Source organism: Microtus oregoni, unplaced genomic scaffold (genome assembly GCF_018167655.1).
Source record: "Microtus oregoni isolate MIOR12 unplaced genomic scaffold, Mior012 000012F_ref0000307, whole genome shotgun sequence".
NCBI classification, from domain to species: Eukaryota; Metazoa; Chordata; class Mammalia; order Rodentia; family Cricetidae; genus Microtus; species Microtus oregoni.
In genome coordinates, this window is record NW_024543071.1 from 35,318,621 (window position 1) to 35,346,066 (window position 27,446).

Sequence of the window (27,446 nt, forward strand, 5' to 3'; positions counted from 1 at the left end):
AGTTGATTGGGTGGGGAAGTTCTGAGGCCTCTTGGGGTAGGCAGTCAAGGTAAGCACAACGAAAGCTGACAAAATACTGGTGTGCCCAGAAATAATGTCCAGTTTCTCTGCAGGTCTTGGTCACCGTAAGAATGGTAATTGTCCTGGCTTAGCCCCTGAACTCCAAAAGCCCCTCTTGTTCTTCCTCCTTCTTTCCCTCTCTTTCTCTTCCTCTCCCTCCCTCTCTCCCTCTCTTTCCTCTGGGCTCCTTTGTGAGGGAAGATGTATCTGTCTGCATGTATGTGTGTCTCCGTATGTGTGCAACTATGTGTATATCTCTGTGTGATTGTATCTGTGTGTGTGTGTGTGTGTGTGTGTGTGTGAATATACATGTGTATATGTGCGTGTGTGTCATATTTTGCAAAAGACGGGAGGGAGGCATGAAGAAGGTGGAAGGAAGAGATAGGGCCTAGTATCCTCTCAAAGTAGGAGGGGATAATAGAAGGCCAGAGAAGATGAGTGAAAAAGTAGAAGTTGCTTAAGGTTTCTTCTTAAGAAGAGGGGTTGATTTTTACCACTATCGCACATAGAGTTGGTCAACAGCCCAAATGCTAATTAACTTTCCAAAGACCCCCAAACTGCCACCATTACAATGACGGTCTTCTTGGGCCACTTAGTGCCCAGATCTCTGTGTACCTGGACTCAAGAGTGTTTTGTGACTGTAGAACTCTGTAGGAATGAAACTTGGCTTTGGCCTTCACCTACTTACACACCTGTGGAAAAAAAGAGTTAACCAGGAGCAATGCAAACATGAAGAGTAACTGGTGGCATTGCCTGGAGCCAGGCCCACACGGTCACCAGCAAGTGTGAGGATTAGCCGGAGGGCTGAGCTGTACCTGTGCTCTCTTGAGCGTTAGACCGACAAAGTTGATGCATCATCCCATGACAAGTGACAACCTGGGCCAAAGTGGTCTGGATGTGAAGCTGAGGTGGAAAGGCCTGGTTTCTGGGGCCAGAGTTTCCATGTCCGTGGTTTGTGGCTCAAGATAAACTGTTTTGAGTTTCAGTTTCCTCGTACAGCAGTTAAAAATAACTCAGGAGAATGTGTGCATTATATTGAGCACTCCCAGAGGCCAGCTTGCCAGAACCCTGAAGGGCTCCTGTGTTGTCTCAACACTCCACCCTACCCCACCTGAAACAGAGATTAAAGTGAGGTTATGACAAGAAAACTACCACTGTCAAAAAAAAAATTTAAAAAAAAGTCCAGCTAAAGATACGAGACTGTTGCCCACTACTTGGAAACCCATCTGAAAGGGCTTTGCTAACCCATGATATAAGACTATCAACTAACAGGTAGAGACTTAGACCATAGCTCTGTATCTGTTGCTCCAGCCAGAAGTGTTCTGCATACATATCTCACCCACTCCAAGATTTTGTGTTCCTGCCAAAAAGGCCCCACTGCCTAACCAAGCCCATTGTTGAGTGCATTCCTTATGTATTACATAAAGCATTAACTGTGTGACTATAAATGAAGTTCTTCTAATGGACCATTTCAGACATAGAAGACTAAATAATTCTAAATGTTATTATAGGAATAAAGAACTTATATTGTGGATGCAATAGAATAGCTGCAGTATTTAATCCTTGGAGAATTTATAGTTTCCACATTAAAAGCTCCTAACAGAAAGCACTGAATCTTTTCTGTGCTTCCGGGGGGAGTATTTTGCAAGTGCAGTTTAGCTTCAATTAGTCTGAGGTAATTGAGCATGGTTATTAGTGTGTGACCATAAAAAATGAAATTATAAAGTTAACAACAAATAAGCAATAACAACACACTAGTGATTAAGAAAATGGGAATTAAAGTACCAAGTTTGAAAAAAATCAACATCGATGATGCTGGTATCAGTAAGAATATGGCAATAAGAACATTCTTATACTCTCTTTGAAGTGCATCAGTTGATGAAGTCTCTTCTAGAAAGTTCTGGGCAGACCCTTGCACAAGTATAAACATTCTTATCCTTTAAATCGGCAATTCTTCTTGGAACCTCTGCTGCAAGTTACTAAATAAATAATTCAGAAATGGGTGAATGGACAAATATCAATTTTAGTTAATATACTATTAACTAAAAGTAAGGGCTGAACTAGCTAAATGGGGTAGTTTTGCTTGTAATTCTAGCTACTTGGGAGGCTGAGGCAGGAGAACCACAAGCTCAAAGCCAGCCTGGGAAACATGACAAGCTCCTGTCTGAACAATAAGAGCTGGGGATGTAGGGTAACTTGCACAGGCCTCAGGGTTTAATCCCCATGGGAGGGAGAATGCATATTTTATTAGAAAGGAAAAGTGTATTAAACAACCACTCTTCATTAACTAAAAAATACTGCACTCTTAAGGTTTTCATAACTCAGCGGTGGGGAATTATGCATATTCAATTGCTTCTAAGAAGATATGCCAACAATTGCAAAAGAAACTCTTGATAGCATGCTATTATGAATTCTACTATATTAGTCTTTTAGAAATGTTACCGTTTAAGTTAAAGACACTCATCATAAGTGTGGCACAGGAGGGAGGAGAAAGAAAATGTGTATGATTACAAGAACTTTAGTCTGTTGATGGGGGAGCAGTTGAACCAATTGTGCTCCATATTAGCTGTGAAAAAAATCTCTGTAACCACTGACTATAATATATTGGTTAGATTGGCAACGCTGTGACTAAATATCTGTCATAAGCAATGTAAGGGAAGAAAGGTTTGTTGACTAAGGTTTCTGTCCTGCCCGGTTCCCGCAGTCCCAAAGAAAGCATACAGAGGTCTATTTAATCATAAACTGGTTGGCCTAGTAGCTCAGACTTCTTATTAACTCTTATAACTTATATTACCCCATAATACTTGTCTGTATTAGACACGTGGCTTGGTACCTTTTGCAGCGAGGCAGTCACATCTTGCTTCCTCTGTGTCTGGGTGACTACTGCAAACTGACTTCCCTCTTCCCAGAATTCTCGTTGCCCCACCTATACTTCCTGCCTGCTACTGGCCAATCAGCATTTTATTAAAAATAATACAAGTGACATGTTAAAAGACCATTGTCCCACAGCAAAGGATTGTTTTGTCTTTACCAGTTTTGGAGTCTCAGTCTATCTACTGTGCTACAGAAAATAGCAGAGGCAGTCAGTTCATGGCAGCAAGAGTGTGCACTGGCGGCTTTTCCCACATGGGCCAGACAGAAAAAAAAAAAAAGAATATAGCTGGAGTCAGTTGTGGTGCCCACTTCCTAAAGAATCAACAGTGCCACTGGCTGCGAGCCAAGTACTTAAAGCCTGAGCCTATGAAGAACATTCCGGATTCAAAACATGGTGTATACAGCCTGTATAGCTGGACACAGAAGGCTATTATGCGAAAGAACCAAGTTGCAACAAAGCCTAAATAGAGGGAGTCCCACGTTTTACTAATTTACTTTTGTGATGCCATGGCTGGCACATGATAAGCATATGCTTAGCACCGAGCTACACCCTCATCTCCAGTGTGCACATGTATGTGTGTGCTTTCATGTCTAGAAAGAAAAGCCTCAGGTACATAATAACTGGTTGAGTATAGTTAACCCTAGCATGCAAGGAGGGGAAATGGGAACATCTGTGTTTTGCTTTCTATAACTGAGGGCTATGTGACTTTTCTCTCAATGAACATTGTTTTTAAGTTAAGCAATGGTGTCTATGTAAACATTTGTTTTTCAGCTTGAGAACATTTTGAATCAAGTCAAGAACATTTGAGTTTTGGATCATAAGTTATATAGCACTCGGAACATGCATTCAATTATGTGTAAAACCAAAAAATGAAGACACACCCATGCCTATTTCTCTCTCAGTAAGAGAACTGTAGTCCTTGCCTCTGCTGAGTCATAGGGACCCCAGGCTCAACTCATTGCTCTTCTGTTCTCAATGCACAACTTCCACATGTGACCAGTAAAGACAACTTCATCTATAGATGTCACCTCAATGCAGGCCACACTCCTTCTTAAGGCATGGTCTGGCACCTAGGCAATATCATTTCTTCTTACATACCATCACCAGAAATCATGACAACACCTAACTTCAAGAAACTCAGACAGAATACCCCATCCAATTGTCAATTACTGTTCAACAGGGTTTCTCAGTATTGGCTTTGGAGTAATTCTTTGTTTGGGGGTCACCAGGATGTTGAACACACCCCTTGCCTCTAACCAACAGATGGCAACTCTCTCCAGCTAAAATCACCAAAATCATCTCCATACCCTTCCAGGTGTCACCTTGGGGAGGGGACAAAGTTGCCTTTCATGAAGAACTTCTGCTAAGTAAGGAAGACTGGATGCTGAGGGCAAGTAGCACCATCTGTGAGAAGCGTAGTCACATCTTCCCCCAAATAGAGATTAGTGTTTTTGGAATGTTTTAACTTTATAGTCTACAGCTCCCTTTTCAGGAAACCTAACATGCTAAAATTTTGTGGGATCTAATTCTAGTTGATTTTAGAAGGTTGAAAAAAAAAATCAGGCCCTAATTCTTTGCCTTTGAATCTAAATTTGTGCTTATGTCAATTAAATACTGTTTCTATTTGAATACATGAACAACTATAATTTTCTTCCCTAGTGTGTAGGAAGGATATTAAGAATATATTATACCATGTTTATGATGAATGTCTTTCGTTTAAACTGTAACATTTGTACAAGACTAATATAGTAGCATTCATAATGCCACACTGTCTTAAATCATGAGTGTCATCTACAATTGTTGGCCTGTCTCCTTAAGGGCAATTGAGTGTGCCTACTTCACCACTGCTGAGTTACAAATACCACTGAAGTACAGCATTTTTCTGATAACGAGAAGTACTTGTGTAACAGGCTTTTTCTTTCCGTAAAGTTCGCCTCTCTGACAGGCATATCAGTGAAGTAGAGCTGACTTAAATAAAACCCTGCAACGTCTTTTCTTTGTTCTACCTTTTTCTATCAACATTTGAGAAGCAGATCTTCCATCAAACACTGGAATCTTGTTTAAAAAAAAAAAAGCTTCTTGGCAAAAAGAGAAAATTAACTAGAAAGTGTGTTTGCCTTGAGCTTCTTCCAGGGTTGTTTAATGCCCAGTGTGTCAGAATGACCCTATCCCAAGGCAGCTCTGCCACACAGAATGCAGCCCCAGAAAGAACAGAGCTACACTCTTCTTATTTTGAAAAATGTAGATGGCTGCAAAAAATTGTATCCGAAAAATAGTTGCCTACCATGAAAGCAATAGAACGCAACCAAGTCATGCGTGGAACTAATGATGGCAGGAGTCTGTCATTTCTAGCTATTGCCATGAACAATGACAGTGTGGAGGGGCCTGTGGGAGAACAGGATCCAAGGGTGATGGTAGAGAACTAAAAGACAAATGGAGAAAGAGAAAAATAGGAACCTGGCTTTCCGTGGACGCGGAGACCAAGGAGTCCAGAGCAATCGTCAGTGCTTTAGTTTGGCCTATATTGATTTGTGCAGACACAGGAGGGTCTCTGGTCTGTGACCAATACAGCTAACTATATAGAGTTTGTACCTCCTCCTTCAAGATGCAGGTGGAGCTTAGAAGCAGCTGCAAAAAACTGCTAGCCAGGAAAGGGGTGATATATTTTTTTCCTGTATATGAGAAGGTAGTGACCATTTTTAGGGGATAATTACAGATCTTGTGAGACACCCAGCAAGAAGCAATGTGTATCTGGCAAGACTTTGAAACATTTTACAGCTGAGTTCCTCACAGAGGATTCCTCTCTCTCTCTCTCTCTCTCTCTCTCTCTCTCTCTCTCCCCCCCCCCCCCCCCCCCGCTCTCCTTTTCTCTTCCTTCCAGCATCCAACAGAAAAGGAAAGAGAGCCCCTCCCCGCCACACATTAAATGCCTATGGGTACCCAGAAAGCTGGAGGAGGGATGGGGTCCCCTGAAAGCATTCCCAAATCTGTCTGTTAGTAAGTTAGATAAAGCATACCAGATATCTATGTGAGGCTATTTTTTTATGGCTCTCTGCCAAGGTATGAACAGGGGCACCTTTATTCTCAGTCAACAGGTCCTAGACCTGCTGTGAATTTCATCTGAGCAAAGGTGGATCCCACCCCAGAATTTAGAGAAACAGCGGGAGGCACAGCCAAGTCACTGCCATGATGTTTTCTAAAAGTCTAATGGTTGCATAGCCTCCTGAACCCTTAAAAGAAGAGAGAGAAATAAATCCAGACCTACCCCATGGTACAGAGAAATACAGAGGTGTATTTCTTTCCTCTCATTATCTTCTGTGTGTGTGCACACACGTTTGTGGGGTTTGCATCTCCAAATTTCAATGGGTTTGTTTTGCATGCTACCGCTTAGACATAACACAACATTTTATTTCTCCACATTACAGAACATTTTCTTATGCTGATGGTTTAATTACATCCAGTCACTTTGTCATATATTCTTAATTCAGATTGAGGTTTACGTGTGGAGCCCTGACTTCAGTATGAACAAGGAGAATTGAGCTCAGGATTCTTACTGTTCTCTCTTTTGTATGTGGAATGAAGGAGCCCTTTCCTCCAGAATCCTCTCTCCATTCCGTAAAGCCACCTTTCCTTAGTCTTCTTCCCACTACCCTAAGTGTTGCTAATTTACATTCGACTCCCATTCTTTGTGTTCACCAGCCTTCTCTATGCCATCACCATCCCCGTGTGAACCATGCAAGCACTGCAAACGCCCCCAAATCACTGCCCTCCTACCATTCCTCCAATCCGTTCTCCACAAGGCAACCAGCGATCCTATCAAATTAGACACCCCATCCCCAATAAGATTCTTCACTAGTTTTTACCATCTGTTGCCCAACACAACTGAAACCCAACAAACCCTCAGAATACTTTTAAGGGGCCAGATCTACATCTGCCTAGTCTTTCCAGCCCCCAATGCCTACTCTTTACCGTTGCCCACAGTGGTTTGTTTCCAGGTCTCTAAAAATGAGCTTCCCTGACCCACTAATGGGACCTTTTCCCACCACGTGAAAGTCCATTGCATCATTTTGTTAAGTACAAGGATTTTTTTTCTTTTTCTTTGAGCATTGTTGCTTCGGAGCCTGTCCTGGAACTAGATCTTGTAGACCAGGCTAGCCTCGAACTCACAGAGATTCACCTGCCTCTGCCTCTTGTGTGCTACAATTAAGGGCATGCACCACCATCACCTGGCTACAAGGATCCTTTTTAGGCCACTTCCAAATCCTTGAGTTGTAGAGAATTGTCTGACAGTGATAAACACAATGCCAGTCTTCAGTGACATGACCTGCCAACTGGCCTGTGCCAGCTAGACTTGAACTATAGAAGTGAGAGAAAGTAGTAGACATCCTGCTGCCCCAACACAGATTGCCATCTTGACATAAAAGGGTGCTTGCTCTATAACTACTTTCTATGGCCTGGTAAAATAAGAGACCTTGTCAATAAGCGTCTCTGGTTTAGATGTCAGCTTACTCCAGGACAGATTGGCCTGTGCCATCTTTGTCACATTGCTCGTGGATAGCAAGAAGCAGAATAGAGGGGTTCAGATTAAAAGATGCCTTCTAGAGTCAAGCTGTCTGAGGTTTGGACTTGATCCTAGAGTGAGGACGCTGAGGACCCATTCAGGGGTTTCAAGGAAAGTAATAACAGGACCACGTTTGTGCTTTTGAAGCAAATCTCTCCAGCAACAGGTATCCAAGCTATAATCCCATAATTAGTTCAGATAGCCTTAGGGGGGAAACTGCTGTTGACATAAAATGCTTCAATACTTCCTTGCAAAGCCCGTGACATCAGATACCATATTAAGTGATCCAATTTCATAGACAGTGCTTTGTAGGAGGCCGTTTCCTGTAACCAATGTAAGGCTATTAAACCCTTGCTGTAGTTAGGATCATTGTTTTCCTTCTGGTGATTCTCTGTAGGCATTTCTTCTTATTGTTAGGATGCTCATTATTATTTCATTCTTCAAGTGCTTCTCGGCGTCTGTCAGCTCCATCTTCAGCAGAAAAAAGTCACATGTTAAGCAAACGTGTAAACTCGGGTTCAACAAATGAACAGTGAACTGGGCACCTGAAAGACCAGGGACTCATTCCCCAATGTGGTATGGAGTACGAGCCTTGGGATTTAGATCAAATTCATTCCTAGATCCAGTTTATCTATGCAGTGGGCATTATGCATCCCTAGCTGTCTGACAGCTCTGATTATTAGACAGTCATTAAAGCTAGTGCTTTGGGGGCTACCAAAGTAGTTCAGTTGTAGAGTTATTGCCTTACATGAGCTGGGCACTGTGTTTATTCCCCTGCACTGCTACAAAAGAAGCTTTTAAACTGCAGTTCATCACATAAATGCAAGCCGACGTCCACTTTCCTTAGTATTAACATCATACCTGGACAAGCTACAGAAATAAATAAATAAGTGGTTTGCCTGCGTGCTGTTTTGTGGCTCTCTCTTTCCCTAAGTATCACATGCTTAGTATCCAGGCAACATACTTGCCTCCACTTATCCCTGTGAGGTCCAGAATTAAAAATAGATCGTGTTGCTGTTCCAAATCTAAGCCTGCATTAAGCCTTTACTAAAGGAACCAGAGGTCCCCCCTGGAGTTAGGAGGAGGAATGGTCATGTTCCAGCACTTTGGGGATGCAGTGTGCAGAGGCCGCAGTGGAAACTTAAGTAGCCCAGAATGCATGAAATCTGTCAGCTCACTCAAGTCTTGCTGCTATCCCAAAGACAGGAAGGGACCCCCAGGGCGTCTGAATTGTGGAGAGAGAATGACTGATTGCAGGAGAGCAGCCTCCAGCATTTCCTTCTGAATGTTCTTCCTCATCATCATGACCTGCTGATTTGATAATCACGCACACACCAGGAAAGGTTTCAATGTGATTTCAGTTTTACAGCATATCTTGGTGGATACGAAGCCGAGCCTAATGCCCTAATGGGAAAGTGGCAAATGAAGGGACCTCTGCTGCTAGTGGCCTGTGGCCAATCATAGGTCACTGAACGCAAGCAAGAATTCCCAGGAAGCAGCCAGGACGCTATAGAATTATACCCAAATGCACCCAGATCAAAACATTTACTTTTTACCCAGAGATCAGGAAAAGGAAGCATGTGGGGTTGTGTCCACGGAGGCAGCCAGACACCGCCTCATCGCAATAATTCCCCACGTTACCAGTGATACTAGTGGTTTACCAAGAGTTCTGTGAGCTTTTGTTTGCCTTGCCAATGGCTGGTAGTGATTAGCAGCTAATTAAACATTTTTATCTCAGTTTATCCCAAGGAATGGCTCCTTCGGGGCTCCTTCCTTTGCTGACATCAAACATCCCGACTTAATAGAGAACCTTCAACCTTGATTCTTGGCTCTTTTTGATAAACGAGATGTGGAAGCAGCCTGCACCTGGTGGTTAGACTCTGCCAAATACCGGTAGAGAGACTTGGGGAAGTCGCCTAACCATGCTGAGCCATAAGTATACACCTACGAAGAGAATCATTGTCACCAAGCTCAGCTGCTTGGCTAAGTGAATTAAGGAACTCTGCTATTTGAGACCGCAGAGTGTGGTTGTTTCTGATACAACCACCCTTGGCTTACATCCTGAGTCTACCTCTTTACCTTGTAGGAAGTTACTAAATATCCTGAGTTCATGAAAGGGAGGAGGTAATACAGGATGGAAATCATTTATCCAAAATCCTTGGGACATGTTTTGGATATGAGATTTGGAAACATTTGCATATGCATGGTGAGGTCGCTTGTGGATAGAAGCCAAGACTGGACACAAAATTTATTTATATGTCAGCGGTGCCCTATACACTTAGCCTAAAGATGATTTCATACAGTATTCCTAAGCATCTTATGCAGGCGGTAGACTCCCTTTGACTCCAGCTGCTGTGCTGCTGGGCTCTATGTTTTGTTTGGGTCACGACCCATCGCAGGAGCTGGGTATAGGATTTCCCACATGTGGCAATTGTCGGTACCCAGAAACTTTGAGGTATTGACTATATCACTGACATACACTATTGATAGTTCCCAGTGGGGGAGCATTTTGGATTTCAAATTTTCACATTAGGGGTGCTTACCAGCTAGCACTTACCTCTCATTGTTACTGAAAGGTTAAAAAAAATCAACAAAAGTCAAGGGCATTGAGAAGCTTATAAGCACCATGGCAGTATACGTTGTGGTTATATTGGGAAATTACCATTATCCATGTTGTCAAGTGTCTGTCTGGCCTAAATAACTTATTTCTATGACTTTATTACTATGCTATTATTTCTCCCACCTAAGCACTTAAAAATCAAGAGGTCTGAAAAGAAAAAGAAATTAATACGATTACAATTTGTTGGGATTTTTTTTTGTTTTTGTTTTTTGTGTTCTTATTTAATTAAATATGTCAGTGGTGTCCTCATTCCTTCAGGAACTCAAAGCTTAAATTCATACCACAGGAGAAAGATTGTTTTCAGCATTCCTTAGAGCAAGAGGACATTGTTTTACCCTGTTTTTGAGGTCATTCATATGTTCTAGGGAAGTGACCACCCCCATCCATGTCAACAGCGTCTCTGGTGGCACTCACACCCCCTGAAGCCTGAGGGTTCCAGTCAGACTGCCCTCTGTTCCCAGGGTGGGGACAGCGAGGAATGTGGTACTCTCTTACTGACAGACTTGCACCAAGGGATAAAAGCCTGCTCCCATGGCTCTGGGAAACAGCATGGGGGTGGGGGGAGCCCAGAAATAAAATGCACCAAGGGGGTCTGTTTTAGGACTTGACAGAACATTCCAGGGTGCTGGTTCCTCTGAAAAGCATTGACGTCACATCTTAGGGCATAGCACCCTGAGTGGTGAGCAGGAAAAGAAGTGGCTTTTGACTCTTTAGACAGGGTTCAAATGAAAGAAATCCATTTGTGCCTTCAGAATGCCGAGCAACTGGTACAAAAGGTCACTGATGCCAACTGGTGGCGTCTCAGAATCCAGGGAAGGAGCATTAAAATAACAAAATTGTTTTTTCAGGCACTAGATGCACTTAAGTCTCAATCTTTTGCATCTTGCTTCCTGCAGTCCTAAATCAAAGGGTATGTGTGGGGGGGGGGGGGGAACACCAAAAATTTCTCATGTTCTACATGGTCCAACATGTGGATTGTCGTCCTCAGATGAAGGATGACAGATGTTTAGAGGGGAACAAGAAAAATGCCTAAATGATGGTTCAAGGAATTGTTCTTAATCAGATAATGAGGCTTCTGAACAGTACTGGTTGAGCGTGACCATTTCAGGCAAAACCAACAACTATTAATGTCAGACACACCCTGTATTAAATGTCTGTTCGGAGGTTCAGTCTTGGCTGCCTGGGAAAGAAGACAGTTTTTCCTTTTGAATATACTGGATAATCTTTATTCCATTCATTTATGCCAGAGTCTCTCAACCATGGAACTGTTGTCATTTGGGACTGGCTAAGGCTTTGTGGCAGGGAGCTTTCCAGTGCATTGCAGGATGCTGAGACCTGCTTGGTGATGGTGGCACTGCAACATACCAGTGTGCTAGCCACAACAAAAACCTCTGCAGACATTGCCAAAGGCCTCTGGTTAAGAATCACTCATTTAAGCCAGGCTGTGGTAGTGCCGCCTTTAATCCCAGCACTCGGGAGGTAGAGGCAGGTAGATCTCTCTAAGATCAAGGCCAGCCTGGGCTACAAAGCAAGTTCCAGGACAGCCAGAACTGTTACACAGACAAACTCCCCTCCCAAAAAAAGAATCAGTCATATAACTCACTGTTTTCTGCTGTGGTCTATGGTGCTACATTAGCACTGGCAGACATAAAGAGTAAAGCACGCGAACACTTAAGAGCAATGTGCTGAAGTGTTGGGGAAGCAGCTCTGTAGATGACGTGTCTGCTGCACAAGCACGAGGACCTGAGTTCAGATCCCTGGGACTCACAGAGAAAGCCAGACTCGACACAGCCAGCTTTGGAGAGCTAGAGGGAGGAGGACCGCTAGAGCCGAATCAGTGAGTTCCACTGTCAAGTGTCTCAACACTGTGAAAGTGAAGAACCAACAAGGAAGACATTCAGCGTCAACCTCTGACCTCCACATGCATGTGCTCACACACACACACACACACACACACACACACACACACACACACAGGGGGAGAGAGAGACAGAGACACAAAAAGTGGAACATATGCACACAGAAGAATGTATTCTAGGGCCAGTGATATGTATCAGAGGCCCAAACCTAATGACCTGAGTTCAATCCCTGGGACCTATGTTTTGAAAAATCCAGATGGAAAAACTTGTGACTATAGGCCCAGGACTGCTTTGACAAGATGGGAGGTGTGACTGTAAGCCCAGCACTGCTTTGGCACAATGGGAGACAGAGGCAAGAGACTAAACCGGAAGTCTGAATGTACAACACAGCATTAGAAACAAGAGAAAAAGATTGCCTCAAAATCAAGTTGGAAGGAGAGAACCGACACCAAGAAAGTTGTTTTCTGACCTCCACACAGGATATGGCATGCACACATATGATTGTACATACATAGACACGCATGAATACATAAATAAATGTACAGAGTCTATTCGGATTTTCTTTTGTTTTGTTTTTTTGTTGCTTTAAGAAGGGTCTCCATCTAGCCCTAGCTATCATGGAACACAGTATGTAGACCAGACTGGCCTCCAATTCATAGAGATCCACCTGCCTCTGCTTCCAGAGTGCTTGGATTAAAGCACCACCATTCCCAGCTATTCTAACTTTATTAAATTGAATTGTTCTATTCTATTATTGTTGTTTATTCTATTATTTTATTAAGATCATGTATATGCATAGATTAATAGAGATTTTAAGATCCTTGGCTTAATTCCCAGCACCACACCACCCATATAGAAAACGGAAACTAGCATCATGTACATGCATGCACACTTTTGTGTATACATGTACACAAGATAGTTATTCTCTAATTAACAGCATCTCTGTTTCATTATTAAGATATTTGAAAAGTAGCAAATTGAAAACATTTGTGTCCTGATGCTTTATCTTTTATCACATATCAATGCTATATCTTTTATCTCAGATTAATGAAGAAAAATTAGCTTTAGATCATTGCCAGGACCAGTAGGCAATTTTCAAAATTAAATTTTCTGTGAACTGATTATTTTTTTTTCTACCATGTCTATGTAGAGAAAATATTCTTACTGATCCACAAGTACACTGGGGAGGGGGAGGCATTTTTTTTTTAAAACAAATCTAACTTTACCTTTTATCTTTGGGTAGAAACTATAGTGCTCCTTATCCAAAGTGCTCCACGGAGTTTCTAAGTTCTTAGTGTAACAATGGTAGAGATTTAACCTTTTAACCTTAGGTGCATTTTGTATGAAAGATATCACACATACAAAGATAATCTCATGGTGTGTCATTTACTTTTCTTCATGCTGACCAAAACGCCTGGCCAAGGCAAATTTACTTTGACTCCTGGTTTCAGAGGACTCATGACAAGTCAGCATGGCTGTGAGAAAATGGAGGAACTGGTGTGTACCGCTGGTTGCATATACTGGAACTCTTCATCTACAAATAGACAAACACAGAAAAAGGGACCTGAGGCAAGACCAGAATATTAGCCTCCTGATGACCTCTGTCCACCAGTCAGGGTCCATCTTCCATAGGTTCTACATCCTTCCAAAACAGGAGCGGAGGCCATGTGTTCAAGTGCCTGAGCGTATGGGGGACAATCCGCAGTTGTCACTATGAGATCTCATACACGGAGAAGGGTCCTGAAGAGGTTCTACTAAGCCCCAATTTCCTGCTATTTGGGAACAAGAAGGAGAAAGTAGCCTCCCCCTCAGTTTGCTGCCTGTATCCCTGACGAAGCCCTCGAGGCTAACATGGTACCCTGTGTTTCCTTTGTAGACGGCATCGTCGGCTATTAAAGGTGCTATTCAGCTGGGCATAGGATACACAGTGGGGAACCTCACTTCCAAACCAGAGCGCGATGTCCTCATGCAAGACTTTTATGTGGTGGAAAGCGTGTTCCTCCCCAGGTAAGAATATTTGCATTCGAAATGATTCCATGCTGAGGAAACTTCACAGTGACATCCTTCTCTTGAAGAACTTTTCTGCCACACGCATGTCTACATGTACTGGAGAGTGTGGGGGTGGGACCATGTTATTGCTTGGGAATGTCCTGCATTTCTCCTGTGGAGACGGTGAGTGGCCTCCACGGGTCAGCTGTAGTTAGTTGTAATAGGTGCCTAGAAGACTATGTGCAGAAGGATCATGGGGTTTGCTGGATGAGGGTAAAGGAATTTCCAAGTAAAGTCTGCCACATGTTTTGAGAGAGCTTCCATTAATCAGTGCTGGTACCAAGATTTTGCTATGCCTAATTTAAAAGCGTGAGCTGGGGCTGCACAAATGGCTTAGTGGTTAAGAGCACTGCTTACTTTTGCTGAAGACCTGGGTTCAGTTTTCAGCATCCCCCTGGCAGCTCACAGCCATCTCTATAACTCCAGTCCCAGGAAATTCAACATCCTCTTCTGTCCTCCAAGGGCACCAAGAAAACATTCATACACATAAAATAAAACAAATAAATCTTCTTAAAGATAAATAGTTAATTAAAGAATGGACTGGAGGGACCACAAATCATCTTACATCTGAATTAAGCCAATAAGTTGTATTTTGTGATGACTTTGACTTCAATTTCCTCCAGAAAAAACAGAAAATATTGCTGCTATTTTGATACCATGTATGCAAAACTCACCAAAGCTATTCATACACTTATCAGTTTGGGGAAGGAAAAAAACATAAATTGTTTAAAATCAGGTACATGGGCTGGTGAGATGGCTCAGTGGATGAGGCACTTACTGCTGAGCCTCACTACCTGAGTTTGATCCTAGGATCATGTACACTGTAGGGAGAGAAAGCCATCTCTCACAAGTTGTTCTCTGACCTACCCTCACACCATGGTGCACATGTGTGCAAAGTGTGCACATGAGCTTGTGCGTGCACGCACACATACACACATATATACATGCACAAAATAAAAGTAATAAAAATATTTTTAAAAGCAGATACATGTGGAAATGGAAAACAGTGATGGAACTGTATACTTGAGGTATCTCTGTGTTGTGTCTACTATGCCCTAATAAGTAAAAATATTAAAGTCGAGTCCACTATTTTAAAAGGCAATCATTGTTCAGTTGAAATGTCACCACAGCTGCAGGTTTTTTCAAAGACAATGAAATACAAATAAAGATATTTTCCCTGGGGATGCTTACTTTGTCTCTGTGACTATGAGGATTGGCTTTTGAGACTCAGTGGTTTATAAGCCATTCCGTTGTTTATGTCAGGGCTTGATCTCATCAGTCAGGTGGGTAAGGACAGTTCATGACAACCATCATCCCTCCGAGTCCATGAGCCTGTGTTCTTGCATCCCAAAGCATCAGAAAATCCATTAGTGCCAAGGTCCCCTAAGTAAAGTAGTACAAGCCGACATATGACTTGTACACATTCTTCTGTATACTTTTTAATTGCATTTATTTTCATAAATGTATATGAATTCATGCATATGCACCACTATAGCTGAACTTTCTTTGGACCACCAACTCCCAAATAATGACATCGAAACTTATTAATTGTGAAAGCTTGGCCTTAGTTTAGGCTTGTTCCTAACTAGCTCCTAAAGCGTAAATTAACCCGTTTATATTAATCTACATTCTGCCGTGTGACTCGATACCTCTCCCCAGTTCCACATCTGAATTCCTCCACGCCTTATTAGTGAATTCTCCCTCCCCCACACCTCTCGGATTCTTCCCAGAGTTCCTATCTCTGCCCAAAGTTCCACCTATCCTCTCCTGCCTAGCTATTGGCCATTCAGCTTTTTATTAAACTGATCAGAAATTGCCTTAGGTAGGTGAGGAAGTACAGACACATCTTCACACAGTGTGATCAAATATCTCGCAACACCACGGATAAATTGGTTCTATATTTCTACTGTGTACAGCCTGAGGATCGAACTCAGGTCCTTAGGTTTGTCACCCACTGAGCCATCTAGCCAGCCCTCCCCCTTATATAGCATCTCTAGATTACTCATGCTACCCACTACACTGTGAACAGTCGCTTACTGTGCTGTTCAGGGAATAATGACAAGAAAAACATCTATCTATGTTTAATACAGATAGAATTTTGAAAACTATTTTTAATCCATAACTGGTTGATTCTGTGGTTATGAAAAGCACATACAGAGAGCCCACTATATTATGCCCCTATTGTCCTTGGATGACTTGCGACAAGCCTGTGACATTTTTGTGAGGAGGAAAAGATGGTGGCTTTTTCACCTTTTTCTTTTTGAGCAGGAAGCTAAAGTTGCAAAAACTTAGACTTAGGTCTTTGTTCTTCACATTATCGACTCTGTGAACAGCAGGCCAGACACACCCCTGGGGAAGAAGGCTTCATCCCTTACTTAGAGAAATCGATGGTTACATTTTAACATCTACCAATGCTTTTAAATACAATAAGACATCACAGTACTGTTGTTTATTTTTAAGGACCTATGCATCCTAGATACAATTACATGAAGACAAATAAGTTTATGTTGTAGGTCCCTCAGTTACCTCTCTGGCCTCATTGTCTTCATGATTTTAGCAAAGGACCGCTATAAATGAGCTTTCTGTGGACCACCAGCTCCCGAACTTGGAGACTTCCTACTAAGTATGAAAACTTGGCCTTAGGTTAGGCTTGTTCCCAACTAGCTCTTAAAACTTACACTGACTCATTTATATTAATCTATACTCTTCCATGTGGCTTGTTACCGGTCCTCAGTACTGTACATCCGACTTCCTCTGCATCCCTCTGGCAAATCCCCACCTCTCAGATTCTTCCCCCAAGTCCCACCTATCCTCTCTTGCCTACCTATTGGCCATTCAGCTCTTTATTAAACCAATCAGGTGATGTCTTAATGAAGGAAGTGCAGACACATCTTCACACGGGATGATCAAGTGTCCTGCAGCAGTCTGCTCCAGGGTTTCTCACGGGAGGTGTTGTTTCAGGTTAGATAACTCTTTGTATTGGACTCGGTGCCCCAGGCCCTACCAGTAGTAATAACCTCATTAACACAACAGCCAAAATACCCCACAAAGTGATGGATACACTGAGTATCTTGATTGTGACTATGGTTTCACAGTTATAGATACATGTAAGAAAATAGCAATTCATAGCCAGACATACTAGCGCACATCTTTAACCCCAACTCTTGGGAGGCAGAGGCAGATGGATCTCTTGTCTGTTCTACATAGTGAGCGCCAGGACAGTTAGAGCTACATAGTGAGACTCTGTCTTGAAAAAAAAAATAGCAATTCATACATTGATTAAACTCATTTGAGGATGTGGGTCAGGGTGAATGACCAGCACAGGCTCTGGCTGTAAGCAGCGGAACCATTCTGTAGTCTCTAATATCTCTAAATCATGATACCTCAGTCCTACAGAACTAATTGCTTGAAGTGACATGCTTTTTAATTTAGTTTTTAACATGGTTTTATATGTATTGCCATTTTCCTACATATATGTCTGTGTACTACTTGTATGCTTGATGCCCTCTGAGGCCAAAAGAGGAGAAAGTCAGATCCCTTGTAACTTGTGTTAGAGATGGTTGTGAGCCACCATGTTGGTGATGACAATTGAATCTGGGTCCTCTGCAAGAGCAGCTAATGTTTTTAACCACTGAGCCATCTCTCCAGCCCCTGACAAGCTATTTTAATTTACCTCCACTCTGAAGCAACAGACTCGGTTGCCCTTAGCAACCAAATGCATTGTGTTCCTTTTTATTTTGAAATTGCTCAAAGCTATTTTTAGATATCATGTATTTGTTCTACGGATCATTTCATTTTGTAGATAGGAAAAGGCCTGGACATTTAAGATTTGAGGGATATGTAACTAACAGGGCCTGTCCAGTCTCTGGTTATATGATCTTCCAGAATCAAAGACAATAACTAAAAGAACCATGAGCATCCAGCCCCTGATGGGATGCTCTAGATAAGTTTCATTGCTGGTGGGATAGAGAAGGAAGAGTTTTTATAACATTTGTACCCTAAGACCATGAACCTGAGGTGGCAATGGAAAGCAAAATTTAGGTACCAGCTATAAACTAAGCATGGTTTTGTTTATTTGACATACAATATATCCAGTTATAATTTTAGCTGACCCCTTTTTTTTTTTTTCGAGACAGAGTTTCGCTGTGTAGCTCTGGCTGTCCTGGATCTCACTCTGTAGACCAGGCCGGCCTTTAACTCACAGAGATCTGACTGCCTCTGCCTCCTGAGTGCTGGGATTAAAGGTGTGCACCACCGCACTTGGTTAGTTTACTCTATTAGCTTTCACACTCATACAAAAAAAGAAAGAAAGGGGGCGGGTGCTGTGGGAACTCCTTCAGCCAATAGCCTTTAAGATACTGACCCACTTTGGGCATGGCCACATAACTATGATGTTGTAAATTACAATAAAATAGTCCCATAGAGAGGGAGAGAGAGAAGGAGGGAGGGAGGGAGTTAGGGAGGGAGGGAGGGAGGGAAAGAAGGAAAGAAGGAAGGAAAGGCTCATGTCATATGAAGAAATGAATACCCTAAGATCGTGTTAACCCACAAGTAAATGGTGACGGCTCCAAAGCTCTGCTCTGCTCTCTCTTGGAGTCACACTGCTCTGGGGAAGGGTTTTTGGCCTCTTTGCCCATGAAAAGCTTTGCTTCCCCTTCTGCTCCCCTATAGGACATGCTGTCACTGATGATGCTCTAGGCTGACAGCTGTGTTTCCGAAGCTGAGAGTAAAGCGTAAACATCATCCCGTCCTTGTGAATTACCTGGCTGAACACAGTAGCCTGTAACCCAGCAGTGGAGAGAAAAAGTCAGGGGAATCCATGAGGTTCTGTGGCCAGTTGGCATAGCTGCATTGATTCAGGCTTAGTAAGAGACCTTGTCTCAAATAAAGGGAAGAACAATTGAGGAAAGACGCCACACACCAGCCTTTGGCCTCAACATCCATGTGTATGTACGCACACACATACACACATGTGCACATACAAGCACTCACATGTGCACACAGCCACATAACAAGTACATATGCCATACAACACGATGCACAAAAACATTTTTCCAAAGGGAACAACGCTCACCTTGTCTACCTTGAGCTGCACGGCTGTGTATGCACATATATCGTGTGTATGCATTTGTCCCTGTCTGTCTCGTTCCCAAGGAAACGTAAGACTATCTATTTGATACCGTCCAAGACTTGAGATAGTAATCAAGTCGCTGTTCCCTAGGAAACTCCTTATAATTTGCGGAAGCCCAGGTGAACAACACAAGAAGCTCAGAACCCACCAAAAGCAAAGCAAGCTAATGCAACAGCATAAATGCAGCATCCAGCTTCTTACGTGGATGTGCTAGCCAAAGAATGAAGGGAAATAATGAAAGGAGCACCGGCGTTTCATCTTACTTCTGACTGCGGGAGGAGCCTGCCCTAATAGAGTGCATAGCTTTGATGGGCCGGAGCTAGAAAGCCATAAGCGGGAGACAGAAGAAATAGGCCACACTGAGCCCACTGACAGCAGCCTCCTCCCAAGCAGGCGTTGTGATTCTTTCTACTTGCTGACAGTCGAGAGGGAGGAGATCAGAGTTCATATTGACTCTCCTGGCTTTGAACTCTTATTTCTCCTTGGCTGACATTTGTAAATTATTTCCTGTCACATAAATTCTGAAGTCATCCCACGGGACATACAGCTGAATGCATTTCCCCTCATAAATTGCAAAATGTGGACCGAGGAAGTGTTTGGCTGTGCTGGCAGGCCATCGCGCGTGATTAGGGATATTCAGCCACGCTTGCTTAGGGAAACAACAACCATTGTGAAAGTGGTGGCACACACCTGGTAAGCTCAGCACTGACAAAGCTAAAACAAGGGAATCAGCAGTTCCAGGTACTTTGTTCTACTTAGTGAATTTTAGGCCAGTTTGTATTTCAAAGTGAATATCTGTTTCAAACTCCAAAGGGAGGGGCTAGCAAGATGGCTTCATTAGTAAAGGTATTTGCCACACAAGCTTGTCACCTTGAGTTCAACCACTGGAACCCACATAAAAATGGAAGAAGAGAACCAACCCCACAAAATTGTCATCTGACTCCATATATGTGCTATGGTACATGCATACACATATACACATCATTTGTGTGCACACAAACACACACAATAATAATGATAATGGTAACAATAATAATGATAATAATAATAATAATAATAATAACAAATCTAAGTTTTTTTTTAACCCCGAAGAGAAAAATAGCCCAGTGACCATTTATAAGCAATTTACTTTGAGATGGAGATTGACAGTTCTTTTCTCCAGATCATAAGATATTTTAAAAATGATTTCACATGAGGGCTGGGTAGATGGTTCAGGAGCTAAGAACTCTGGCTGTTCTTCCAGAGGACCCTGGTTCAATTCCCAGCAACCACATGACAACTTGCAATTCCTTAAGTCCAGTTTCAGAGGATCTGAACTGCACCCTCTTCTGGTCTCTGAGGGCACTGCACACATATGGTGCACAAACATACATTCAAATAAAACATTCATACACATATAACTGAAATAAATAGATCCTTTTAAAAAATTGTTTCCTTTTTTTTTTTTTTTGGTTTTTCAAGACAGGGTTTCTCTGTGGCTTTGGAGCCTGTCCTGGAACTAGCTCTTGTAGACCAGGCTGGCCTCGAACTAGCTCTTGTAGACTGCCTGTCTCTACCTCCCGAGTGCTGCGATTAAAGGCATGCGCCACCACCGCCCAGCAAAAAATTATTTCAAAAGTTCCCAGTTATAGATACTTATCCAGTATCCAAAATTCACGATGAAGAAGTACTTTAATTGGTCCAGGCAGGGCTCGGGGTCTCATTAGAACATTATTATAATGTGATTTCATTAGAAAGTGTGATAATTTTCCAAGAAAGGAAAAGCAGGGAGAGGAAAACTATCTACCACACCCCACGATTGGCAGGGAAGGCCTGTGTGGAGTGGTCCATCAGCATGTCAGTGTGTCTACCCCAGGGCCACTGACCATTGTGATAACCACAAGCAGAGGGTATTTGTTTTCCCAAGAGATAAAATTAGCCCAGGACTAATAGAGCTAGAATTTGAAGCCGGAATTGTCTTTGCTAATGTTCTTTCTCTGTGTCTTCTTTCTGAATGAACTGCAGCGAAGGTAGCAATCTCACCCCGGCACACCACTACCCAGACTTCAGGTTTAAGACCTATGCTCCGCTGGCCTTCCGGTACTTCCGAGAACTCTTCGGTATCAAGCCTGATGATTACTTGGTAAGAGCCTATCATTTTCCTTTCTACAGAATGCATGGTGCTCTCTTGAACAGCAGCAGTGGCAAGTGACTGTCTCTTAGAAACCTCGGGAACATAGTAGACGTTCCAAGTTTTTTTAATGTTTACATATTTGGCTTCAAAAATGCAATTTGATGCCATGGTTCATAACAGATAGCTATAAAAATCTGCTGTGTGGTTAATATTTAAATAACTGAGATATTACTATTTTGGGTAATTACCCTAACAGATACCTTATGATTAATCTAATGTTGATGGGCCACAACCTTGACCTGAGATTTTCCTAGTTCTGTTCTCTACATCTCCTCCCATAGTCCCCTCATGTTCTCTCCCCCTCTCTCCGCCCTTCTCCTCTAGTTTTTCAAGACAGGGTTTTTCTGTATAACCCTGGCTATCCTGAAACTTGCTCTGTAGATCAGGCTGGCCTCGAACTCACAGAGATCCGCCTGCCTCTGCCTCCCAGGTGCAGGGATGAAAGGTGTGCGCCACCACCGCCCAGCTTTGCGGTCTCTTTTTAAGCATATTTTCACATGTACTTAGGCATTCTCTGGCCTCTGCTCTGACTCTCCTCTCTGTCCTCTCTTGGGCACAGCAGCAGCAACAGACACGATGCCACCCTCAGGTTTATCTCCTTCCCATTCAGAGGGCCGCAGCCCAGTTTTTGTTGAGAGGGGTTGGCATACCTCATAATTTCATTGCTGTTAACACCTAGGGGCTTTTCAAAAGCTGTTTTTAAAGGAGCCATAGGAAGGATGCCAGCTAAGATTCACTATTTTCCCATTCTGGATGCTCTCAGTAAGACTCTGGTAAGATCCTGGAGCGGTGCTTTTCAGGGGTGGTACGGCAGGCAGTGTTTGTCACTGGTGATGGAATGTTCTGAATGTATTTTACAATATGGATAAGACATAAAGGATGAAATTCAAAACTGGTATCTGTTCCATGCTAATGAAAACGCATCTCTTTAGTTGGTACTTAAGAAAATAATGATTTTAACTATTTATTTGTGTATGTGTATGATGTTTGCAAGCATGTATTTCTGTGTGAGGCCATGTATATGCTACATTGTATGTGTGTGTATGATGTTTGCAAGCGTGTATTTCTGTGTGAGGCCATGTATATGCTACATTGTATGTGTGTGTATGATGTTTGCAAGCATGTATTTCTGTGTGAGGCCATGTATATGCTACATTGTATGTGTGTGTATGATGTTTGCAAGCATGTATTTCTGTGTGAGGCCATGTATATGCTACATTGTATGTGTGTGTATGATGTTTACACATAATGTATTTCTGTGTGAGGCCAGGCACATGCCACAGTGTATGTGTAGCGGTCAGACAGAGAACAACCTTGAATAGAGAAGGGTCTTCTGTCTGCCCCTGTGCTATGTTCTAGTTGCTGTGCACTAGTTAGCCAGTGAGCCACTGGGGTGTTCTCCTGTCTCCTTCAAGGAGTCTGGGGTTACAGACAGACACCCCTGCCTCTGGCTTTTAAATGGGTTCCAGGGAGCCAGACTCAAAACAGTAGGGTTATTTTCAGCTTTTTTACAGCTCAGAAAGTATTGATTTCTTCCCAGTGACATAGGATGCAGGACTAAGTCTCTGCAGAGCAGTGGTGGTTCTTAACAAGGCACTGGGCATCCTGGCCTCTGCAAGTTCCTGTGGTTCTTTTTGCCTCTCTGTCCCTCTAAAATACTAGCACCTGTCCCTGTCACTCCTACTCAAGCATTTGTGCCTGTTCTGGAGGTGTGTTAGGGAGAATCCTTGGGTTTCTGATCATTTGTTAATAACTGAAGGTCACCATCTCTCAGAAAATATGTTTAGGGAACCCAGTGGTGTTTCATAATGAAGAGGGCAGGGTCACTCTTGTCCCTTGGGCTGTACACAAGAAACTAGTGACTCTTCCTTCTGGACATCTCTAAACTTCTGACCAACCAAAGAGACACCACAGCAATTCACTGCACTGTTAATGCAGGCATCTGTCACAGCCCTGGGCATGACGTCATAAGATGGGTGTTCATCTCAGCCCTGCTGTGCCCATTGCCTTACAGCCTGGGAAAGCTCACTCTGCTCATTTCCAGTCACGCACAGTTGCTCTCTTTGGGAAAGTTCTTCTCTGAACAACTTCCCATATAAATTACCCACATTTCTTGAATGGGTCTTTAAACCATAAAGTATTCTTCATAGAGTAGGAGAACCTACAAAAGAGCCTGGAAGACTATGCCAATGGTTTCAAAAGTCTTCGTCTATCTACCTCGTCTCCAGATGTTCAGGAGACTCTTTCCACTAGTCCTAGCGTCCTCACCACCAAGCCGCAGACAGCGAGCATAGTCTCCAGGTAGCATCTCTACCCATCACACGGCAGTGGTCCATCCTGAAGAACACACCCTAAAGAAGTCCAATCCATCTCACGAGGCACATTTGGGAGCCATTAAGCTCAAATAAAGCCCAGAAGACAAATGGGCATGTCTTAGAAAGGTCTCTGTAAAGAAACAAAGGATGTGACACAAATACCAAGTCCTGGCATCTGTCAGGTAGGACAGTTGAAACCCACACTGTGAAGATGCATGGCTGTAAGCAGGGGAAGACAAAGAGACCGTTAATGAGTGATTGCCAGCTCCATAGATTTGAAATCGCATCCCTGTTGGTTTCGTGCTGCCGTGTCTGGATTTCTGCCAGAATTATTGTGCCTGCATTCTCAGTTTCATTAAAATTCACCATGTGCTTGCTGATTACAAGTTTCAGGTCTATGCATGTATAATTTGGCTAGGGAGGCAGCAGGATGAAGCGCTTCCAAGTGCACAGCACTGTGAACTCGTCCTCATTTGTTCCTAGACCAGCATCTCCCACCCAAGAGGCCCTGGGCGTGTCCGTCTCTGCTGCGGGGACAAGCTGCTTGCTCTTTCCTGCCCCTCCAGGTTTTCACAAATCCAATGTAACTCATAGGAGTCACTCAGGAATTTTTTAGGCGACCAGTAAGAGCGAAAGCGGATTGAGTGTTGTACAGCATCAGGGGAGTAGGAGGCAAGTTCATCTGTGCCGTGTGGTACAACTTTACTTTGTTAGCTTGCCTTGGCAGAGCCCCGTTGGAATATGCCTTCTTTCGGGCAGGTATAGCAGGGAGGCCTTGCAGAAAACCGAGACGAGAAGATGCTCACATTGGAGCGGCTTTCCCAAAGGAAGCATGCCTGGGAGGCAGATAGAGCCCAGGAGTGCACATGGAGACCTGTTGATCACAGCTGGTTCAGTTCTCTGTGTCCTTTAGAGTCAGCTTTCAGAAGCTGCTGAGAACACGGTAATGAATCTCTAGAGTTCTGGAGTGGAAATCATATTTCCATCTAGTGTCATAGACTCGGTCACGTACATGCTGACGGTGTGTGATCCGTAATGTTAATTCAAAACGTTACCAAAATAGGACAATTGCCTATTGTTAGTCTTTTATAAATTGCCTACTGAAAGAGTATCTGACAAAGAACTGATCAAGTTAGGTCAGTGTTTATAAAGAATTTTGATACTTTACTGGGAGAGAGATATAGGTCTGAATCTGGGTTTTTCCAGACAGAATTTTCTCTCTTTTGTTTTTTTTTTTTTTTGGTTTTTCGAGACAGGGTTTCTCTGTGGCTTTGGAGCCTGTCCTGGAACTCGCTCTGTAGACCAGGCTGGTCTCGAACTCACAGAGATCCGCCTGCCTCTGCCTCCCAAGTGCTGGGATTAAAGGCGTGCGCCACCATCGCCCGGCTCTCTCTTTTGTTTTAAACAATGGTTTTACTGTGAGTTTCACACATTGTGTTGTGAATATAGTCACTTCCTCCCCATCTCCTCCCGTAAGTACCTTTCTGCCCTCCCCTTCCTACTCACCCGACTTTGAGGTGTCCCCCATACCCCGTTTAGTTTCTATTGCCCAACTCCTCTTTGGAGTGGCGTCTACCCTGCAGTGTGGTCGACCTACCAGGATGATCGTTAAAGAGAACTGAATCTCCCTCTCCTAGCAACCATCAAATGCCAATGATTCCCTAGCTAGCAGTGGGATTTCTTGGGAAATCCCTGCTCTATGCTAAGATTTTGTTTACCTTGAGCTTGTGTGAGTCTCATGTGTACTTCTAGACAGATTTTCTAATATTGCCCCATGATTGCTCTATTTCCTCTTTCTGTTCTTTTCTTTTATACTTTCGTAATTTTCATTCCTCCTCATGGGGAGATCTCACGTGCATTCGTGCAAAACACTCATACAAATAAAATAAAAGTAAAACAAAATCTCAAAAAGAACCTGGTTATCCTCATGCAAGAAAGTAAAGCCAGACCCTTATCTCAGGCTGTTGCTCAGGATGTGGCTCAATGGTAGAACATTGCGTGAAGACTCGGTTTCCACCCCCAACACTACAGAAATCCAGCGAAAAGGCCTGAAGTCTAGAATTCATGTCACATTTGAGAAGATGAGAATAGAACTTTGGGGAAGACCTGATGAGTGGGACTCCTGGGATATAGCGCTGGGCCACTTGTGGTCATGAACATGGGAAAGGGTGATGCAGTGAAGGTCAAGATCAAATTTCCCTTGAGAAAGATCCCTGGTTTCCAGAGGAGAGGGCACTAGGTGGGGTGAGAGTTGCAGTTGAGCCCAGGAGCATGCCCTAGAGGCCAGACAGAGGTTGATAAAAAATCACTGAACCTGGGGTACTGACAGGAGATATCTTGTGAAGGAGGCAGGCAAGATCACGCATTCTGGATACAGAGGAGGAAATAGGAAGTGTCAAGGCTAGTCACCAAAGTTCTGGCCTGGGGAACAAGACCATAGTGTTTCACCCCGAAGATAAGGCAAACGGTAGAGGCCCCATGGTGTAGAGATGTGATGTTCTGCCCTGTGGGGTTATACTGCAAAAGGGCCCCTCCCTAGCTGGAAGGAGGGACGGAGGCTGGAATCCAGCCCATTTTCTACTCACCACTCTGATCTGGCCAAGAGCTAGATCTCTTGTGGTTAGAATTTAAAAAAAAAAAAAATCCTTCTCATTACAACAACAAAATAAAAGCCATATGATTTTTGTTTGTTTGTTTTTTGAGACATAGCCTTTCTATGTAGTGGTGCTCACTGTCCTGGGACTCACTATGTAGACCAGGCTTGCCTTGAATTCCCAGAGACCCCAGAGTGCCACCACGCCCAGCAAAGCCACGTAATTTAAATCATAACAGCTTGGCATATGTAAAGTACTGAGTTATAACCAAGTAGAGATATCAATTATAATGAAACACACCTGTAACCCCAGAGTCCTGAGGTGGGGATGTCACATCATCCTCTGTGAAGTCAGTGACAGTGGAGAGTGTCCCCTGGGGAACCAGAGGAAAGAGAAGAGAGAGGTTCTGTGTTGAAGGGAGGCCAATGCATGAGCGCTCGCCCTTCAGCTGGGGCTTTATGAGCATGCTGCTGACAGAGCATCTACTGTGCGGTCCTGTTTAAAGATCTCACAAGACAGAACCCCTGGTTCTGTCACGTGGCACTCAAGGTGGGGAGAGAGGAGAGCATACCTCTTTCCCCTGATGGAATTGTAAAAATAAATGGTGGCATACACCTTTAATCCCAGCACTTGGGAGGCAGAGGAAGGGGATATCTGAGTTCAAGGCCAACCTGGTCTCCAAAGAGCCAGGACAGCCTGGAACTATACAGAGTTACACAAAGAAACCCTGCCTCAACCCCTGCCCCTCCCAAAGAAGAGTACTTTAGCTAAACTAAGACGATGACTCAGTCAGTAAAGTATTTGCCTTAAAATCATGAGGACTTGGGTTCAACCCCCAAAACCCACTTTAAAATGACAAGCGTGATAAAATACTCTTGTAATCCCAGCATCAGGGAAGAAAAGACAGGGTCGCTGGGGCCTACTGGCCAGTTTGTCTAGCCTAATTATTTAATTTATTTTATTAATTTGTTAATTATTTTATTTAATGAGCTTCAAACCAATGAAAGACTGTCTCAAAAAAGCTGGGAAGCATTCTTGAGGATGGTACCAAGGTTATTTTTGGACTGACAAATATACATATGCACACATACATGCACACACACACACATACACACACCACACACACATACACACACCACACACACATACACGCACCACACACACATACACACACCACACACACATACACACATACACGCACCACACACA

At 43.2% G+C, this 27,446-nt stretch overlaps 1 protein-coding gene across 3 annotated transcripts in view; it reads left to right on the forward strand.

Annotated features, from left to right (window-relative positions):
- The window catches only part of Pip5k1b (phosphatidylinositol-4-phosphate 5-kinase type 1 beta), a 253,618-nt gene that overhangs the window by 137,043 nt on the left and 89,129 nt on the right, over positions 1-27,446 (forward strand). For all 3 annotated transcript variants that reach the window (XM_041660767.1, XM_041660768.1, XM_041660769.1), the window contains 2 exons: positions 13,852-13,982; positions 21,160-21,277. In XM_041660767.1, the coding sequence (XP_041516701.1) occupies positions 13,852-13,982; positions 21,160-21,277 (249 nt within the window). The remainder of the gene's footprint in view (positions 1-13,851; positions 13,983-21,159; positions 21,278-27,446) is intronic.